General features: G+C 37.5%; 1 protein-coding gene across 4 annotated transcripts in view; it reads left to right on the top strand.

The window, feature by feature from the left end:
- Nucleotides 1–17,470, top strand: part of spata20 (spermatogenesis associated 20) — a 46,735-nt gene extending 29,265 nt beyond the window's left edge. For 3 of the 4 annotated variants that reach the window (XM_052113172.1, XM_052113173.1, XM_052113174.1), the window contains one exon: nucleotides 16,783–17,470. In XM_052113172.1, the coding sequence (XP_051969132.1) occupies nucleotides 16,783–16,953 (171 nt within the window). In that variant the 3' untranslated portion in view covers nucleotides 16,954–17,470. The remainder of the gene's footprint in view (nucleotides 1–16,782) is intronic. The other variant, XR_007969259.1, reaches the window with a different exon arrangement.
- The last annotated feature ends 3,002 nt before the right edge of the window (nucleotides 17,471–20,472 follow it).

The raw sequence follows: 20,472 nt of genomic DNA, 5'->3' as shown, positions 1-20,472 counted from the left end.
GGTGGTTTTTAGAAAAGTGTTACTTCTTGCATTTAAAGGGAGAGTTCACCCAAATATCGTGGCATAATTTACTCTCGCTTATGTTGTTCCAAACCTTTATGACTTTATTTCTACCGTGGAACACATGAGGAGATGTTAGGCAGGATGTTAGCCTCAGCCAACATTCACTTTCACAAAAGATGCAATGAAAGTCAATGGTGACTGAAGCCTATGCCTTTCTTCTCCTTTTGTGTTCCATGGGAAAATAAAGTTGTCTTTATATATGTTTGGAACAACAGTTTTGAGCAAACAAATCTTTTAATGCTTGTATAATAATTTTTATTTTATAAATAAATTATATATATATATATATATATATATATATATATATATATATATATATATATATATATATATATATATATATATATATATAAAAATAAAAGAATAAAATGTAATATTTTAGATTTAGTCATTGGGTTGCCTGAATGACACGAGTAACCCCCGTATAATTAGTGTGGTTTCTGGTTCACCTGACCCTGATCAGATACGTTTCTTATTGAGCATTTGCATAATATGCATACTTGCATTGATAAATCACTAGAAAGATCACAAAGGAATGGAACAGAATGCATTTATTTTTTTTATTGAGACATCTTTAACTTTCTCAAAAGCACAACACTGTTTATGTAAGGCTCATTGGTAGATGTCTTTTAACCTTCTAATTAAAGCTCCATTGTTAAAGCTGAAATGTGTAACTTTTATGTTAAAATATATTCTCTTATCCTAGCTTAATATGCAGAGACGACTGCTAGTAGCTTAATTTTCTCAAATTGTTAACACTTTGAATTGCGACCAGTAAAAGCATATTTCTTTTTTCTTTTCTTGTTTTTCACGGTGCAAATGCTACCACAAAAACATCTTGATATATGCCAGATTATAATGCTCTTCTCCATCATTTTATCATTATTTGATGAATACTGCTGATATGTACACAAATGTTCACAAATATCTCTTTTAAATAAAATGTAAAATAATTTAACTTTGCCGTGTATTATCTGTAATGAGCCTGATTTACAGTGAACGGAGGTGTTTTTTTTTCACCGAAAGGAATTAAAATGACTTAGTTGTTTACTCAAGATGTGTGGTTAGAGAATATGCAGGTTTTTGCATTGAAATACCACACGCAAAAGTGCCACAACTCTTTAGTGAATTCGCAAGCGTCTCTGTGGTGCTATAAAAATTCCTGTTTGTTTTGAGCAACAATTTGAAACTGTCACATTAACATTGATTCAGAGAGGGATAAATGGTTCTCACCTGCAGAGTCAAGACATTCATTAATGTAATGAGAGCTGTCATCTTAACTCACTGAATCAGTCAGATCCTGCACTTTTGCAGGTCGTGCACCATGGCGTTGGGTAATCTTTATTAACAAAGGAAAACAGAGCTTGCTCTTCCTCATTATAGTCACATAAATCCTGGCCTTGACAAGATCATGGATTGCACGCAAACACGCATGCTCGTACACACATACACACAAACACACTTCCATACTGGCCATATTACTTCCAAATATACAGTGGGTATGGAAAGTATTCAGACCCCCTTAAATTTTTCACTCTTTGTTATATTGCAGCCATTTGCTAAAATCATTTAAGTTCATTTTTTTTCCTCATTATTGTACACACAGCACCCCATATTGACAGAAAAACACAGAATTGTTGACATTTTTGCACATTTATTAAAAAAGAAAAACTGAAATATCACATGGTCCTAAGTATTCAGACCCTTTGCTGTGACACTCATATATTTAACTCAGGTGCTGTCCATTTCTTCTGATCATCCTTGAGATGGTTCTACACCTTCAATTGAGTCCAGCTGTGTTTGATTATACTGATTGGACTTGATTAGGAAAGCCACACACCTGTCTATATAAGACCTTACAGCTCACAGTGCATGTCAGAGCAAATGAGAATCATGAGGTCAAAGGAACTGCTTGAAGAGCTCAGAGACAGAATTCTGGCCAAGGTTACAAAAAAATGTCTGCTGCCCTTAAGGTTCATAAGAGCACAGTGGCCTCCATAATCCTTAAATGGAAGACGTTTGGGACGACCAGAACCCTTCCTAGAGCTGGCCGTCCGGCCAAACTGAGCTATCGGGGGAGAAGAGCCTTGGTGAGAGAGGTAAAGAAGAACCCAAAGATCACTGTGGCTGAGCTCCAGAGATGCAGTCGGGAGATGGGAGAAAGTTGTAGTAAGTCAACCATCACTGCAGCCATCCACCAGTCGGGGCTTTATGGCAGAGTGGCGTGACGGAAGCCTCTCCTCAGTGCAAGACACATGAAAGCCTGCATGGACTTTGCTAAAAAACACCTGAAGGACTCCAAGATGGTGATAAATAAGATTCTCTGGTCTGATGAGACCAAGATAGAACTTTTTGGCCTTAATTCTAAGCGGTATGTGTGGAGAAAACCAGGCACTGCTCATCACCTGTCCAATACAGTCTCAACAGTGAAGCATGGTGGTGGCAGCATCATGCTGTGGGGGTGTTTTTCAGCTGCAGGGACTGGACGACTGGTTGCAATCGAGGGAAAGATGAATGCGGCCAAGTACAGGGATATCCTGGACGAAAACCTTCTCCAGAGTGCTCTGGGCCGAAGGTTCACCTTCCAACAAGACAATCACCCTAAGCACACCGCTAAAATAACGAAGGAGTGGCTTCACAACAACTCCGTGACTGTTCTTGAATGGCCCAGCCAGAGCCCTGACTTAAACCCAATTGAGCATCTCTGGAGAGACCTGAAAATGGCTGTCCACCAACGTTTACCATCCAACCTGACAGAACTGGAGAGGATCTGCAAGGAGGAATGGCAGAGGATACCCAAATCCAGATGTGAAAAACTTGTTGCATCTTTCCCAAAAAGACTCATGGCTGTATTAGATCAAAAGGGTGCTTCTACTAAATACTGAACAAAGGGTCTGAATACTTAGGACCATGTGATATTTCTGAATACTTTCCATACCCACTGTAAAAGGCATGATCTAATTTCCTATGTGACAAAAAAAGTTAAATGCAGTGAGGCAGCGAATGAAAGTATTGTCGTGTGTGGAGTTACACTGCTGCGGTTTATTAGTCTCTACAGGATACATTGATTTTAATATGGTTTAGCATTTATTTATTGTAATTTTTGTCTGCACACCAGAGCAAAAGAGGGGAAAAAAACATTAGCTCACCATTTAAAAAGCACTGAAACTTTGCCAGGTGAAAAACAATCTGGAATTGTGTGACTGTAAATGTCAAATTAAGTCCTCTTTGCGACCTGAACTTCTTCAGGATGTTGAATATTAGTGACACCTACTCTGCAAAAAAAAAAGCTAAATGCAGCGTAACAAATGGTGAAACGGAACGCATGTGCCTCGAGGTGCGTTTATAAATATTGAAGTTCTTTTTAACTTGACAAAGTGTCTAAAAAAATGTGGTGGTCCTGTGGGAGATGCAGAAATTTTCTAGATGCGGCACAATGGTCAGGGACGTCCATGTTTACATAGAAAAACATCTGAAAAACAGAGCAGACACGTGTGATTTAAAATGAATACAATTAAAAAACCTGGTATTTGAATACAGGCATGTTGAACAGTTAATTACATCATGTTACGTTACATCAGCAAGGTCTCGTTTATGTGTAGTAAATTGTTTACAAATATTTACAAATAAAACAAGAAGGCCCCACTAACCTTAGTCTCATCTAGAGAAATGTTGGATTCAGATTCCAAGAGTCAATTCCAGACTATTTTTCTTGATTCTGAATCAAGGCAAAGTGAATTTGTACGATAAATGTTGCAATATTAAGCATACTTTACACTATTTATGATAAAAAATATGAACGACCAATGATGATAATATGTCATGCCCCTACGTGGAATTGATTCCCATGAGCAAAATTAACTTTTGTTTTCTAAACGCCTTGGAAGGATCTATTTTAATTTGTTTTAATTGTCCTCGCACACGCCTAAGACCAGTTGTGTGTTTTTAATCGCTGTATATGCTTTATAATGTTCTTGAAAATAAAAATAAAATGTTAGAATATCAACCTTTGTGCAGTCTTTAAGAGTGAGAATTGTATGTCTGTAACTCATCACTTGCTGGATTTGCCAGTTTGTGAGGTTCATGGCATCGTGTTTTTATTAAATTAGCATTGTAAGAACTGCAAGTGGTGAGGCCATGTCTTAAAGTTTGTAATTTCCTCAAAGAAAGTTTGCATATTTTACTTTATCAGAGTTATGAATCTGTAATTTTCAGTACATATTACATATGATTGGAAGGAAACACTGTCCAAAAATTAACAATTTGGTTCCTCTAATTGGTTTTATTTAGAACCAAATACTATGCCATCATTTAAATGAGTTTTTACTTTGTTGCAGAATAGATTAGAATAGAATATTCTATTAATAGAATAGAAATGCAGTAGACATTATCCATTATTATTGTGCTGTCAGAATTCCAAAATGTGGCTTAAGAGACAACGTCTGAGATATATATATATATATATATATATATATATATACACTGCGTGCACAATTATTAGGCAAATTGTAATCGTCAGGATTAAGTTTATACAATGCGCTCAGTCAATCCAAAATGTTATTGAACCTCAAACCTGAATGTTTAACAAAGAAAAGTGAGCTTTGTCTTTCTCAGGGGATTATAAAAGTGTGCACAATTATTAGGCAAATAAATTACAAAAATAATTTCTCCCAGCTCATTTGTTTATTCTCAATTTTTAGAGTAAGCGCAACAAATAAGTAACACAAAATGACAATTAAATAACATTTTTGGCCTTTCAAAAATATTCAGTGACCAGTATAGCCACCCTTCTTTTCAATAACTGCCATGAGACTGCCATCCATGGAGTTTGTCAGTTTCTTGATCTGTTCACGATCAACTTTCACTGCAGCAACCACATCCTCCAAAATGCTTTTCTAAGAGGTGTATTGTCTTCCCTCACTGTAAATCTCAAGTTTTAGTAGGGCCTACACATTCTCAGTTGGATTTATGTCAGGTGAGGGAGGGGGCCAATTCATTATTTGGGCATCTTTTAGCCAAGCAGTGGAGTACTTGGATGCATGTGATGGAGCATGCCCTGCATAAAGATCATGGCCTTGAATGCTGAGGACTTCTTCCTGTACCACTACTTGAAGAAAGTACTTTCAAGAAACTGGCAGTAGGTTTGGAAGTTGAGTTTAAGTCCATCTTCAACTTGAAAAGGTCCAACTACCTCATCTTTAATGATGGCAGCCCATACCAGTACCCCTCCTCCACCTTGCTGGCGCCTGACTCAAGGTGGTGCCCTGTGTCTATTAGTGATCCAGCCACGGGCCCATCCATCTGGTCCATCAAGAATCACTCTCATTTCATCTGTCCATAATATCCAGCCTTCTTGACCATGGCCATGTCTCTGAGCACTTGACACCTTGTACTTCTGGACACTATAGGTAGGTTGCAGTTCTGGAATATGTTGGCACCGGAGGATATTGGTTTCCTGGTAGCTTCACGTTTAATTCTTCTCAAGTCTTTTGCAGTTAATTTTCGCCTTTTCTTCTCCATGCATTTTTTGCGCCCCAGTTGACTATTTGCAACAAAACGTTTGATTGTCCGGTGGTCACGCCTCAATAGTTTAGCTATTTCAAGAGTGTTGGATCCGTCTGAAAGGCATTTTACAATTTTTTACTTATCAGTGCCAGTTAAATCTCTTTTTTTGCCCATTTTACCTGAGATGCAGCTGCCTAATAATTATGCACACTTTGATATAAGGTGTTAGTCACTTTTGCCACACCCTCCCTCATTACACAAATACATACCACCTGAAAATTACTGAATCCAATAAGCATTCAAGTTTATTTGGTTTGGAGATGGAAAATGTGTATGTAAATAATGATAAGATCAGAATACTCACATGCCTATTAATTGTGCATGCAATTGCCAGTATTAAAACATCCAGGGTATATTCAGGGTATATAGGTGCATTGAAGAAGGTGGATGCTGTTCCATGAAAACTGGTTCAGCTTATGAATATGTGACCACGTGTCTAACAGTCCCTATGGTGATCTGATTCTTTATTCACGTACTAATTCTCTATTCGTGACCTGAGGCTTTTACATGCTTGACTTGAACACAAAAATTAATAATTCCTCTTCCACTGTAAGGATTGGGTATCCCCTGATTGCTTCCTGCTGTGCTCTCAATGTGATAATGGCATGTTCAACCTCACTGCAAAGTGTAGTAAAGGTTTATTAAAGCACACCAAGAAAAAATGCATTCTTCGCGATACGTTAGCCATCAAGACTAGATCATGTTTTTTCCATTGCAATCCAATTGTTGTGTCATCTGTTCCTTGATTTGAGGGCAGAGGGCTTAACTGCAGGGAATATGCAATAAAATAATCTCTGTTCTCTTATTAAATTCAAAATTTGCTGGAGGACTCTTGAATACAAGACACCCTTTGAAATCAATTAATTCCACCAAATGGAATCTGCAGACATGATGAAAATGATTGGGGTAAATTTATCCATATTCTTTAATTAGGCTCAAGTCTTTCTTGATTATAAAGGTGGTGTGGTGCAGGTGCGTGTCCTCGTGGGGCTTGTTATAGTAGAATACAAGGCATTAGAACAGGCACTCCATGCAGTCACATGACTTCCTTGTCCTCAGAGAAAGAGCCTGTTGGAAGATCAATTTACACCATCCAAATACATGAGCATATATTACAGCTGTTTGCACTATTTGTCCAGGTGTAGAAATGTTTTTTTTTTTTTTCAATTAAAAGTTTTAATTTATTTTGAAATAACATCAATGGATGTTTTTTAGTAATTTATTTTGTTTAAGGGAATAGTTCATCCAAAAAGGACTTGCTTTCTTTCGCTAAACAGAAAAGGAGATATGTTTTCCATGCTATTACAATGGATCAAGCTTTACAATGGAAAGTTTTAAAACAAACACACAAGATAACTTTGTGTGAGCTTTGTCATTATTCATGTTATTGGAAAGAAGACAGTCATTTTCATTTTTGGGTGAACTATCCATTTAAGTGCAGAGTGGGAAAAAGGAAAGATGGGATATTGGCAGGATAGTAGAGCATGTGGGCTAAAGCTGGCCCGAAATCCAGACTTTTTCTGAAAGTTCAGTTGCCACTTCTGAGTCTTCACTGCCATTGATTATGATGGGTGATTGACCCATATATTTTTTTTCTCAATAAACACAGAGCTAAGCATCAGTCCTCATTCATTGGTGTGTAGTGACAAGCTGCTTGATACACATTGATACTTCAAACTATGTGTGTTCCATTTAGCAATACTTTGTGATAACAGCAGACTTCTAAGTGTTAACACGACAGTCAATATAACACAAAAGGGTTTGATTAATTTGGCTCATGGTAATCTTAAACTACTGAATCTTGCATCAAATTACTTTGAGAAGGCACATTCTTTACTTTAAACATTATTTATTTTAGTGAATTTGTTTTGTACAAGATACAGTATTAGTATGTAAAGAGAACATTGTTGAAACACTAACTTACTGCAAGCTTTTATGAATATGTTAAATGCATTTGTGTTAAAATAGGATTTACATGTTTAAATATTCATTGACATTGTCTTGTTCTTTTCTTTTAAAGACTTCCTTTAACTTAAAACTGTTTTGATGAGTGAGGTGATAAAAATAGAAGGCTGGTATAACGCAGCTAAAGTTCCATATAAAGTAATCCATATTTTAAAGCCAAATAAAAAATTAAGTATCAGATCATTTTATTCACTAATCCCTGGTCACCCTGTATGCTTTTTTATTTTTTATACCTACAGTAGAGCGTTGCCCTTTGTACCACAGAGAGATCTTGACTTTCTGGTCTGTTTACTGAGATAAATGGCTTTGATTCTCTAACAAGACCGCAGAGACGTGACAACAGTCAGAGACATCCCGAGGCAACCCAGCTAGAAAGAAAGAGTACAGAAGGATGGAAGTCAGGTGTCGCAAATGTTCAGTAAAGGTCTGAAACAACACAATGTTATATTATAGTGGATCTGGTTAGGAGGCAAGATTGTGATTATTTTCTTACAATCTGAAAAAAGGGTCACACCCAGTACCAACAATTTGCTTAAAAACTAGCACTATCACTCCTAAGCACGGATGAAAGAAACATCACATTTCTGTTTTGATCACTTTTCTTAGATTTAGAGTCCATGATCGGTCTTTGTCTATTCTTTATAAACATATTTGATGTCATCTATTCGCCCCGACTCATATTTCCAAACTCAAGTCACACATCATCATCATCATCAATCATGTCTAATAAAGAATCTGAATCCGCATGTTCATCTTCAGGGGACAGGGCGGTAAAATACTCCCCCGCACACTCCACAATACTTAGTGACATGTGTAGAATCAGCCCCCGAGAGTGATACTTGATATGCTTAACTTGTAATATCTCTCAACCCCAAATATATGCCAAAGCATTACAATAAGTGATGCATGGATAGATATTATACAGAAGATATATTGAACTGCTCAAGGAGTGTGCCATGTGAAATGGTCTCATTTTCAGGAGAGCGAATGCTGAACACTTAAATACCCTGAGATTTGAGTAAGATTTATTCAGTTTTTTCATGTCTTTATTTGTTCTAGGTTTTACTGATTTTGGCGGATATATGAATGCCCCTGGTGATTGAACAGAAGGGTACCAAGAGTGCATTTGCACAATCCTAGATAATGTAATGATTGGATGTTAAGTCATGAGTGGATATTGTTGATACCTACAGCGAATCAATGAGCTCTCCTTTACCCTAAATTTAAATAAAGCAAAGAATTTTGATTCTTAAATATTGTTATAGGGTTTCAGATATTTTAATGGCTTTGTGTGCTGACAGTATGCTCTGCTCAAAACACTTTTTTTAAGGTGTGTCATACCATGAGATGGCCCCTTAAGGGATGTCTTCATTAAATCAACTGCTGTCAGATTAAACAAGGTCTTTGTCTCTGTTAATCAGTGTCATGACAAGACGCTTGTGTTATATTTAGTCTTTCTCGTTTTTTAATGTGTGTGGATATTTTTAAGTTAACGGGGCAGCTGTGGCATTCCTGGCCCACACAACTCCACATGCTGAAGTGTCCTTGGGCAAGACACTGAACCCCAAGTTGCTCCAAATGGCAGGTTAGCACCTTGCATGGCAGCTCTGCCGTCATTGGTGTGTGAATGTGTGTGTGAATTGTTGAATGAGACTCAGTGTAAAGCGCTTTGAATACCGCAAATGTTAAAAGGCGCTATATACGTAAGTGCAGACCATTTACTGCTGTATATGCATATAGTCATTCTTAAGATTATTTAAAATGGTGTTACTGCACAAATTTTTTAAGGCCTTACCTTACCAATTCCAGTTCCTTTAATTTGCCTAAACTAATTTGAGAACCTAATGATTTGATTACATCAAATCACAAACCGCATAGAGAGACACTTTTTTCAAATAATTAAAATCCCCTGCAAGTTTTCATCCACCTTATGAGACCATTTCCTCAGGTACTCCACCTCATGGGAAAAAGTCGCTTTAGAGTTTCTTTGCTACAGATAAATCCCTGACAATCTTTAATGAGCAATCCAAGAGAGAACTCAGTGTTTTATAGGAAATGGGCTTCAGACGGACAAGCTAGCGCTCCTCATTTTCAGCTAGCTTCGTCTTTTTAAAAATGGTGCAGTCTCCCTATGTATGTCCCATTGGCATCCGGATGTCTCATGAGTCAAGAGTAAGACATGCTTTGACCATCTTTTGAGCCAATCCTGATATATGCGCAGACCGAACTATGCATCAACCCTGCAGGAATTGTCAACCCTTAACATCATTAAATCCTCCACAGTCTCCTGGAGGATCCTGGCCACTCAGACCAGAGGAGCAGATTCTGCAGAGGTTATGCTGTAGATCAGATTAAATAGAAAAGAAGAGAATGTTCTCTGCTTGGGTTGTTGATCTTTAACTTTGTTGGAAATGGAATGTTCTCTCTGTTGCATTACTTCTGTTGAGTCTAATTTTGTTGATTGCCTCATGCTTGATAGTGACAGAGTTGGTGGTAGCCTTATACAGTACATTCTGCAATTGATGATGTCTTGTACTAAGTTTTCTGTGCAAAAGTAAACGGTAACACTTGGCAATACAATTATTTTGGTTAACATTATTAATGCATTAGGCATCATGAACTCTTGGTTAATGTTAATCTTTGAAAATACAGTCGTGAATTGTTAGTTTGTTAGTTCATAATGCATTTACAAATGTTAATGTATACAACTTTTCATTTAGAAAATGTAAGTGTATGTTAAAATAACATCAACCAAATTCTAAAAAGTGCTAATTTTCTTAATGAGTATAATTTTTGTCTTGTTTATCTGGAAAAATATTCAAACATCTTTAAAATCAAAAATTCATAAAGCATCAACCAGAATAAATTTTGTTATATTTATGCTTAAAACTAGAAAAAATATTTTGCTGTTTGTGTAAGAAAATAAACTTTAAAGTATAGATCACCTAAAAATAAAAATGATGTTGTCATTTACTCACCCAAGATCAGCCACTGCAACTCCATTCCAACCAACCCCCAACCCCGACACTACATTTGCAGCTTTTTGTCAATACTTTTCTATCTGCAACGGTTGCATTTGATTACATTTAGTGATGACGTCTCATATCTTAAGGCAGTTTTCACTTTTTTGTGATCTTGCTACCTCTTTTTGCAAGCATTTTCCATAGATGACACGAGAGGTGGTGCAAAATGTGCCAGCGCAAGCACAACAATGCCCACAACTGCTTCAGCTCAATAAAAACATGTTTTCTATCTCTTAATGAGGCAATCATGTAAATATTGTATTCCGTGTTCACTGTAATGAACGCTAATAAAACAAAGAGAATGAACTAAATACAATTTATTATTTCTTCCTAACATTGAAGAAAGAAGAGGAAAAAGAGTGAAAAAATAAATAAGATACATTCTTTTTGTAAACCAAAGTTAGGTCATTCCAAGGCTTTGTAATAAATTAAATTATTTAGTTGCATTCTTCAATTGCATCCTGAATCTCAATTCAATCAAAAAAAATATCGAAAACAGATTGGGTCTTCATAAATTTAACTTTGTGTAAAAAGAATTTAGTTAATATAATTATGACATTTTATGTATACTATACTCCTTTTATTTGTTTCCTGCAATAAACCCAAACAGTACCCTATACTCTATAAAGGAAATAGGGAGCGATCAGTCAGATTGTTCTTAAAGGAGCTGACATAAAAAGCGAAATGCTGGCTGATTAAAGTCATGTCTGAGGGCTCAATGACACGCAACAGCGCAAAAAGATCAAGTGCTGCTGCTTCCATCCGTTCAGCCGTCCACCATCTTTCTCCTATTACAAACACGAAACACGCGGCTACCGAGCAACAACGTAAAACCGGCTTTCATTACTTAAAGTTTTTATAATTACTTAAAAGGACATTATTCACACTGAAATAAGATTATAAGCCGCTGCTTTCTTTAAACATGAAGAAATGAGTGTGAAGACACCACAAAACCTTTCAAATGCATTTCAGCACAAAGTAAATGAACAGAGACCGATCTAACAAATACATAAATATATTCTATTTTAGACTATAAAGAAAATTATGGACTGTTCCACAGAGATCAGACATAGTTGGCAAACATTAAATGCACTGAAGTTGATGTTGTAATTATTAGTTTTTATGACAATAACACCACACTTTCTCTTGGTGCTGCTAGACCATCATTAGATGACAATACAAATCATATATATTTATCAAACATATTAAAAAGTTCCTTTGATGGCTTATCTTTGATCTGTCCTAGAAACACTGACTTCACTATGCTCCAAATACTTATTTTGTACATTGGCCTTTATTTTTGAGAGACGTACACAAAGACACAGGAATAATTCAGGTCATGATGCTCTGCTCCTGTCCTACCATGAAATAAACTTACAGCAGATAATTAAATGACTAATGGCTGTGTGCTCCACTTGTATGCGCTGTCAGCCTCACACTCTCCTGAGAGCCTCCAACCTGCCAGCAAAGAAAGCTTGTGCAATTCCCCAGACTAATCAACTGTGTGTGTGTATGTGTTTGGTATATGTGTTTAGGTGAGACTAGGTAGGAGCTGAGGGTATCAATGCAAGCTTGCAAGGATGGAATCATAGTTTAGCTCATGGGAATTTGTGAATCAGGAGATAGATCCTGGGCTACAAGGCTTTTTAAATAAATGAACAAACACAGAAGCTGAGACGTAATCAAAAAACACAGCAGTATGTACATAGGACAGAGAAACCCATAAACATTAGCAGACTACTCCAAAGAACGTGAGACTAAGGGCTAAAACTTGAGGCAAAGATCAGGTAGTCAAGAGAGTACAAAAGTACAGTAATGTTTCAAATTGCAGTCAGAGAACATATATTTATTCAGTTCTTTGAGTCAGTCTGCAGACAGCCTGTATGAGGTCATGGCAAATATAACAGAATGCCTTGCCAGGCTGCTAGCAGAAAAGTAATGATGCAGAATTGTCTCTGCCCCTGAGCTGCAATAAAATGAAGATCCTTGCAAACAGACAGGAACAATATATTGTGCTTAGAAGTCCAGGGACAGGTTTAGGGACAACTCGCAGAGTTGAGTTGTTAACCATGTCTGTCAAAAAAAATCACACAGAGAATCACACACTTCCTTTGTGAAGACCAAGAGTGGGAACTAGAAGCATACTCTTGCTAGGCTTGGAACATTCTACAAAAAGCTGGTTCTAAGCTCTGCCTCGAGAGCTGTCCTAAAATGTAACCTCTGTCACGTTCACAAGTCCAATCGTGCCCTCCTCCTGGATTTCATGCAGTGGCAGCTTTTGGCTTGGCAATAAAATCGTCTCGCTGAGGAAAAGTAGATTTGCTCTTTCATCCTTTTCCCTATGGTAACTCTTTGCCACTGGGTTGCTCAGCCTCTTGCTTTTTCTTTGTGCTCTGTCTCTCAAGCTGCTGTGGTATTGTTTGGTTGAAGGTTTCAATTTATTTTCCTCTGCCTCGAAAGACAGAAGCCAGAATAGCTACAACAAGTGTCCTCCCCTGCTGCTGTGCCAACCAGCCCCCCTGACTAGACTTGGCCCAGATGGAGTTATTTCAGACTTTCCCCCCCATTTAGAGAGCTAATAGAATGGGATGGTTGTTATGCTACAGTCTGCATTGATCAATAGAATTATTAAGAGAGAAGATTTACATAGCATTGCTTAGGTGGTTATAATGTTCCCGAGGTTATTATATGGTCAGTGACTATATTTTGCAAAGTGGTAAAAGGATGTATAATTGGTTGTATAGATGTGGAGTTGTTGTTTATATCCTGATGACTATAAAATGTGAATGCGAAGGACAGAAATTCAATGGTCATCTCACTCACGGGAGATTCTTTGGTTCTGGGTTTGTTCAATCCCCAAGGGATAGAGAAGCCAAATATAAACAAAGACCCTAGAAATTAACCATTTATAGGGCTGTCACTGTAATCACTCTGCTCTTTATCATGGGTTATTACTAGCCAAGGAGGCATATCGAGCCATTGGTGTCATACATTTTTCATTAGAGTAAGAGTATATGGGCCATACTCACCCTTGACCACATCCCACCTAATTGTCATCATGATGACAGTTATGACTTAGTCGTCGCCCTCTTCACTCTGTTATTCTTCCCTTTCCCCTTTTTTTTGCTGATCCCCAACATGGGATGCTGTATAGAGGCTCGACCCGGGCTCAACAGGACTCTGTCAGGTTTCAGGCCAGGTTTGGGTCAGTTTTTCAAAGTTTAACTTCATGGTTGTGTTTGGTTTGTAATAAATAAATTAAAAATATTACTATTATTATAATAAATATTTTGACAATAAAATATCATGTAATATATATATATATATTATATTAGGGCTGTCAATCGATTAACATTTTTAATCGAATTAATTACACGATGTCCTGATTAATTAATCGTGATTAAACGCATTTCATCACATATGCAAATATTTGCTGAGTAAGCCCCTCAAATAACAATAATTCAATATATAATAATCAAATAATTATACATAGATATCTTTAAATATTAAAAATTATATATATATATATATATATATATATATATATATATATATATATATATATATATTCAGATAATTAAAATGCATTACATTCTTGTAGCAGAAGAGTTAATCATTAATAAGACAATACAAAAACCGGCTTTAGAATACAATGTATTGTTTACTACCATATTATTGATCATAAGTCAATCATTGGCATACAGGTCACAGCAATCCATTTCACAAGTGAATTTGTCAATCAGTTCGAGATTTATTATGAGGGCTTGTTTAAGGACCCATCAATTTCAACAAGCGTCAGACATGCTTGTGTACCGTCTCGGTACACAAACATTTTTAGGTCTCTGTGTCAAGTTAAATATAGGTTGATACTTAGAACACATTTTGGGATCCCTTAGTTCGGATTTGCACTCCGCCAAATGTTTTGAATGCAAGAATGTAAAGAATGTCTGTTTTGTGCTGTTTGGTTGTTTTCTTCACTGTATAAAATGCGCGTTGCCACACCGCTGAAATTTTAATTACTGCCCTCTGGAGTAAACAGTTGGTACTACAAGCTTGCATTCTCAGGAATCTTCCTTATTACAATATGGGGGCATTGCGATTAATAGCATTAATTTTTTTAATGCGTTATTTTTAATAAAAATGAATTGCACTGAATTAACGCATTAAATCTATACACACACACACACACACACACACAGTGCAAGAGGCACATAAGATGCTTCGCAAAAACATTTGTCTTAAGATGGTTATTTATATTTTCAGCTTTAGTGTGTCAATAGGAAATGTTTTAGACTCCCAAAGATTTCTTTTGCAAATAGAATAGAATAGAAGAACAGGGAGCCATGCAACAGATGTCATGGTCCCCACAGAGTCAGTCTGGGATTACAAGAAGATATAGAAGCAATATATATATATATATATATATATATATATATATATATATATATATATATATATACAGGGTGTTCATAAAGTATTCTAACCCCTTTTATCACATTTTATGTTGCAGTCTTATGCTAAAATGCTTTAAATAAAAAAAAAAATCACATCAATCTACACTGCATTCCCCATAATAACAAAGCAAAAACCAGATTGTTGATAACTTTGCAAATGTATTAAAAAGAAAAACTGAAATATCACATTGACAAAAGTATTCAAACCCTTTGCTATGATGCTTGAAATTTAGCTCAGGTGCATCCCATTTCTCTCCTGTGGCAAATGCAATTGATTGGACATGATTTGGAAAGACACACACCTGTCTATATAAGGTTCCACAGCCGAAAATGCATATCAGAGCAAAAACCAAGCCATGAGGTCAAAGGAACTGCCTGCAGAGCTCAGAGACAGGATTCTGTCAAGGCACAGATCTGGGAAAGGCTACAAAAATGTTTTGGCTGCATTGAAGGTTTCCAAGAGCACAGTGGCCTCCATAATTCTTAAATGGAAGAAGTTTGGAACAACCAGGACTCTTCCTAGAGCTGGCTTACCTGCCAAATCGAGCAATCAGGGGGGAAGGGCCTTGGTAAGAGAGGTGAATAAAAACCCAATAGTCAGTCTGGTTGAGCTCCAGAAATCATGTGTGGAGATGAGAAAAACTTGCAGAAGGAGAACCGTCACTGCAACACTCCACCAATCTGTGCCTTATGGCAGAGTTGCCAGATGGAATCCTCTCCTCAGTGCAAGACACATGAAAGCCCACTATCTCAATTGTGAAGCATGTTGGTGGGAGCATCATACTGTGGGGGTGTTTTTCTGCGGCAGGGACTGGGGGACTGGTCAGGGTTGAAGGAAAGCTGAATGCAGCAAACTATACATATATGCTTAATGAAAACCTAGTCCAGAGTGCTAAGGACCTCAGACTGGGCTGAAGGTTCACCTCCCAAAAGGACAATGACCCTAAGCACACCACCAAGACAATGGATGGCTTAGTGACTACTCTGTGAATGTCCTTGAGTGGCCCAGCCACAGCCCAGACGTGAACCCAATCGAACATCTCTGGAGAGACCTGAAAATGGCTGTCCATAGATGGCCCCCATCCAACCTGACAGAACTTGAGGGGATCTGCAGAGAACAATGGCAGAAAATCCCCAAATACAGGTGTGCAAAGCTTGTCACATCACACGAAAAAATAATAATAATTTAAAGCATTTTAGCTTGAGGCTGCAACAACAAAAAGGGGTCTGAATACTTTATGAATGCACTGTATTTATTAGGCTACATTTATGGACTTGCATGCTGGTCTGTTGATGGTATGGGCAGACAGGTCACAGGTGTGTGTGAAATCTGCAAAAAAATAACTACCAAGCAACCTCTTTTTATGCTGCTCTTTGTAAGTTAAAAAGAAACTCACTGCTAAAATTATATCCTTGTCCACTGAATATTCAGTGTTGCTATGTATGAAGCACCACCCACACAGTGGTCACTGTCAAACCAAGCAACTTCCTATAAGTCAACGTGACAAATTCACCTAATTTCACCTAATTTTGCGTGGAGTTCTAAGTTCACCAAAATTGAACTCCACGCAAAATCCGCAAGTGCAAATTCTTCATAACCGGAAGTTCGTTGTGCGAAATTTACGATCGCACGGATTCTCATTGAGATGACTGTATTTTGCAGTGCGAAGGTAAAAATGACCACACCTTTATTCTCTCTCTTTTTTTTTCAGGTCTTGATGTTGGCAGATGGTAACACAGAGGGCTTCCTTTACCAGAGGCTGTCTATCCTCTCCACCCTGGTTCCTCAGGATGACAGAGCCACTGCGTATGTGTGCGAGAACTTCACCTGTGCCCTCCCCATCACCTGCCCACAGGAGCTCAGGATACTGCTGTTGGAGTGAGACCTGCTGTCACACCACACAAGCAGTGAAGACCATCACTGTGGGTTCTTTCTTGAGTCAGACTGCTAAATGTCTTAGAATATTAAACAGTAGCAAACTGCAGACATAAAAACAGTCATAAATGAAACACACAGTGGCAAGGCAAACCTCTAGGGGTTGCCCTATTTTGTGATGTTCTGCCTCATTCTTAGACCTATCTTACAGGCCAGTAGTCTGGGAGATGGAAATACAATGACCTAATAATATGAGGTGGAACGCTGAGACTAAATCTTTCATAGGTTTGTCTCAGGGGTTTGAGTGATTTATGACAACCTGCTTTCTTAAAGTTAAGGCATGTTCTTCCACAATGTTTCGTCTATGCACTACAGCTGAACAGCCCTGAATAAGCAACACACTGCTGAACAGACTAGATGTAGAGATCAGTATATGTGGAATGAGACATACAAAACAATGTATATATGCTTGATCTCAGACTCATATATATATAATAGAATATAATAAATTCTCACTGAGTAACTTTTTGTGGTCGTGTTAATTTATGCACCCTTGTATTGATTCTGTAAAATACACATTGCTTACACTTATAGATAGATGTGATTTGGCATAAATGTCTTGAATGTATAGTGCAGTTTAAATGTAGACTAATGCAACACAAATGGTGAAATTAAAATAGGATGAGTTTTAAAGAAAATATATAAATGTCTTATTGCCACATTGCACTTAAGGGATAGTTCACCCAGAAATGTTATCATTATTTAATCACCCTCCTGTTATTTCAAACCTGCATGACTTTCCTTCTTTCGTGGACTACAAAATTAGATGATAAGCATAATGACAGTCTCATACACCATTAACTTTCACTGCATCTTTTTTCTACACAATGAAAGTGAATGGTGAATGAGGCCTACATTATGCCTTATGTCTAATTTTATGTTCCACAAAACAACTGGTTTGAAACTATATGAGGGTGAGTAAATGATGACAGAATTTTAACTTTGGATGAACTATACTTGTAACAATATTCATAAATGTCAAGAGAAAACAACACCATTGAACTTTGTTGCATTTTTCTATTTCTTGAGATATGCTGAGGGATGCGTCTCTCACTGATCCTGTCCTCTTCCTCTGTCCACTTTAAAAGCAGTGAGTAACATTTCTGTGTGTTGCCTTCTTTCCTGTGTCAGTATGATTACTGCATTTTACAGATGGCTGTTTATCTATGACGTTGAGTGTTTTTATTGCCCAGTACTAGGAAATAGACAACAAATGGCAAAACGCAACAATTGTGCCTACCATAATCCAATCCCTTGTGAGAGAAAACCTGCTCTGCCCATGCAAAGCAGCACAGCAAGCTAATGTAGACATATCTACCATCAGTAGAGGCTGATTTTAGCTGCCAATTCCCCTCTTGTAGATTTGCCGGGAGCCATCTTTCACAGTGTTTGTGTGCAGACGAGTGCAGATTTTTGCGGAGGAGGAAGGTGAAGAGGGGGCTCTGCTCTAGTTCTGTCGAGCCCTGTCTTGTGACTTGTCAGGAGTTTGTATAACCATGCTTTCGTCTGTCTTTATCATTTTTTCCTCGTTCCTTCTAGCCCAATGTCTGCTTTTTTTCTGGGACCTGTGGAACCATTTCTGTGGAGTTTATTTCATGTTAAAATTATGGAAGGTCATATAATTACTTTTTGTGTGTGTTAGTGATTCCTTCAGGAAACAGTGTTTTGTTTACAGTCATTCAGTGACAGGATACCTGTTGCAAGAACCTCCATTACTTTCATATTAGAAGGAGCATCTATGCACAGATATCTCTAGTCTTAAGTCTTTTTTGAAGAATAACTCTGGTTTTGCTCATGGGCTGAGACTCTTAGAGAATCGTCCCTTTGGAGATCATTACTGTGTAAGATTTGTGAGGACCTAGAACCATCCATACCTTTGCTAGATAGCTGAGTAATAAGGCCACAAGAGGCTCATCATGCCGACAGTCTAGGAGCCAGTCTGAGTCAACTAAAATGATAAATTTTAAAATGACTAGAATATTCAGCTATTATTTATTTCTAGAATAATTCCACGCCAAGATAAGTAGTAATTTTAAGAGGATTTATATAGTCAACCACTCCAGGTGAAAGAAAGAGGTTTTTTTTTTTACAACAAAAACTACACACCATTATATATCAGATATGAAGCTGTTGTGTGCGTTATGTTGTTGATAAGTTGCTACATAAGGACTAAAACAGGTGTGCATTAGGAGCATAACCAGTATGGTTTGTTTTAATCAAAAAGTTATAAAGCTTGTTTAGATTCTTAGTTATATTATTATCTTAGTCTTAATAGTAATTACATGCATTTTTATATATTATATTATATTAAGTTATATATTTGTACCAAGTATGTAATTGACAGATACTGGCAATGTCAGTGTACCAGTTGCCATCAAAGTTGTACAATATCAAGGATCACAATGTAAATACGTTTTTAACTTATCCTTGAGAAGCGTGTGATTCATTTTCCTCTTAAAGTGAAATAAATTTAAACTAAATTTCCACAAGAATGTTTACATAATTCACCCAAAAATGAAAATTCTCTTATTATTTACTGACCCTCATGTTATCCCAGAAGTGTATTACTTTTTTGTGAAAGATTTTTAGAGGAATATTTCAGCTCTGTAGGTCCATACAAAGCAAGTGAATGGTGGCCAGAAATGTGAAGGTCCAAATATCACATAAAGGCAGCATAAAACTAATCCATAAGAATCCAATGGTTTAATAAATGTCCTCTGAAGCATTCCAGTTGGTTTTGGGTGAGAACAAACAAAAATGTAACTCCTTTTTCACTGTACATCTTGCCATCGCAGTCTCTAGGAACAATCATGATTTCATACTTGATTACACTTCCTAGTGCTTGACAGAATGGATTGTTGGGGAAAGACCCCGGGTGGGTGCCCCGGCCTCCCCTCCCTGCGGGGAAGTCGGGCTCGGGGTCTTTGAACCCACGGCAAGCCAACTCCGGGGAGAAGGCCCACCAGGCGTGTACCCACCGGGGGTGGCGTGCGCTTCGGTGGCTGGGCACGCGGAGATGACGTGGCCGTGGTCACGCTGGAGATCACTCCTCTCGCCCGCTCCAGCCAGCCGGGCAGCACGCTGAGGGTACGGGTGACCTCGCTCAATGAGGACAAATCGGGGATCACCTTGGGTGGGGGGATGCCACCACATAATTATATTTTGGTCTGTTCTCACACAAAACTGATTGGATCGCTTCTTAAGACATTGATTAAACCACTGGAGGATTACTTTTATGATGCCTTTGTGATATTTGGATCTCATATCATTCACTTGCATGTATGGACCTACAGAGCTGCTTAAGTTTTAAAGCACATATCATGTTTGAGGTATGACTGCGTGTAATTTACTGTATAATTTAGAATGTGAAAGTCTCTTCAAATAATTTTTACCATAGACCTTTGATTCATTAATCAATATCTTGAAAAACTCATTAGAAGTTCCAGAGGGAATCCATGGCGAATTA

The sequence above is a fragment of the Xyrauchen texanus genome, chromosome 40 (genome assembly GCF_025860055.1).
Source record: "Xyrauchen texanus isolate HMW12.3.18 chromosome 40, RBS_HiC_50CHRs, whole genome shotgun sequence".
NCBI classification, from domain to species: domain Eukaryota; kingdom Metazoa; phylum Chordata; class Actinopteri; order Cypriniformes; family Catostomidae; genus Xyrauchen; species Xyrauchen texanus.
Note: the sequence above shows the minus strand (reverse complement) of the source record. Positions and strands in the feature narration are given on the sequence as shown.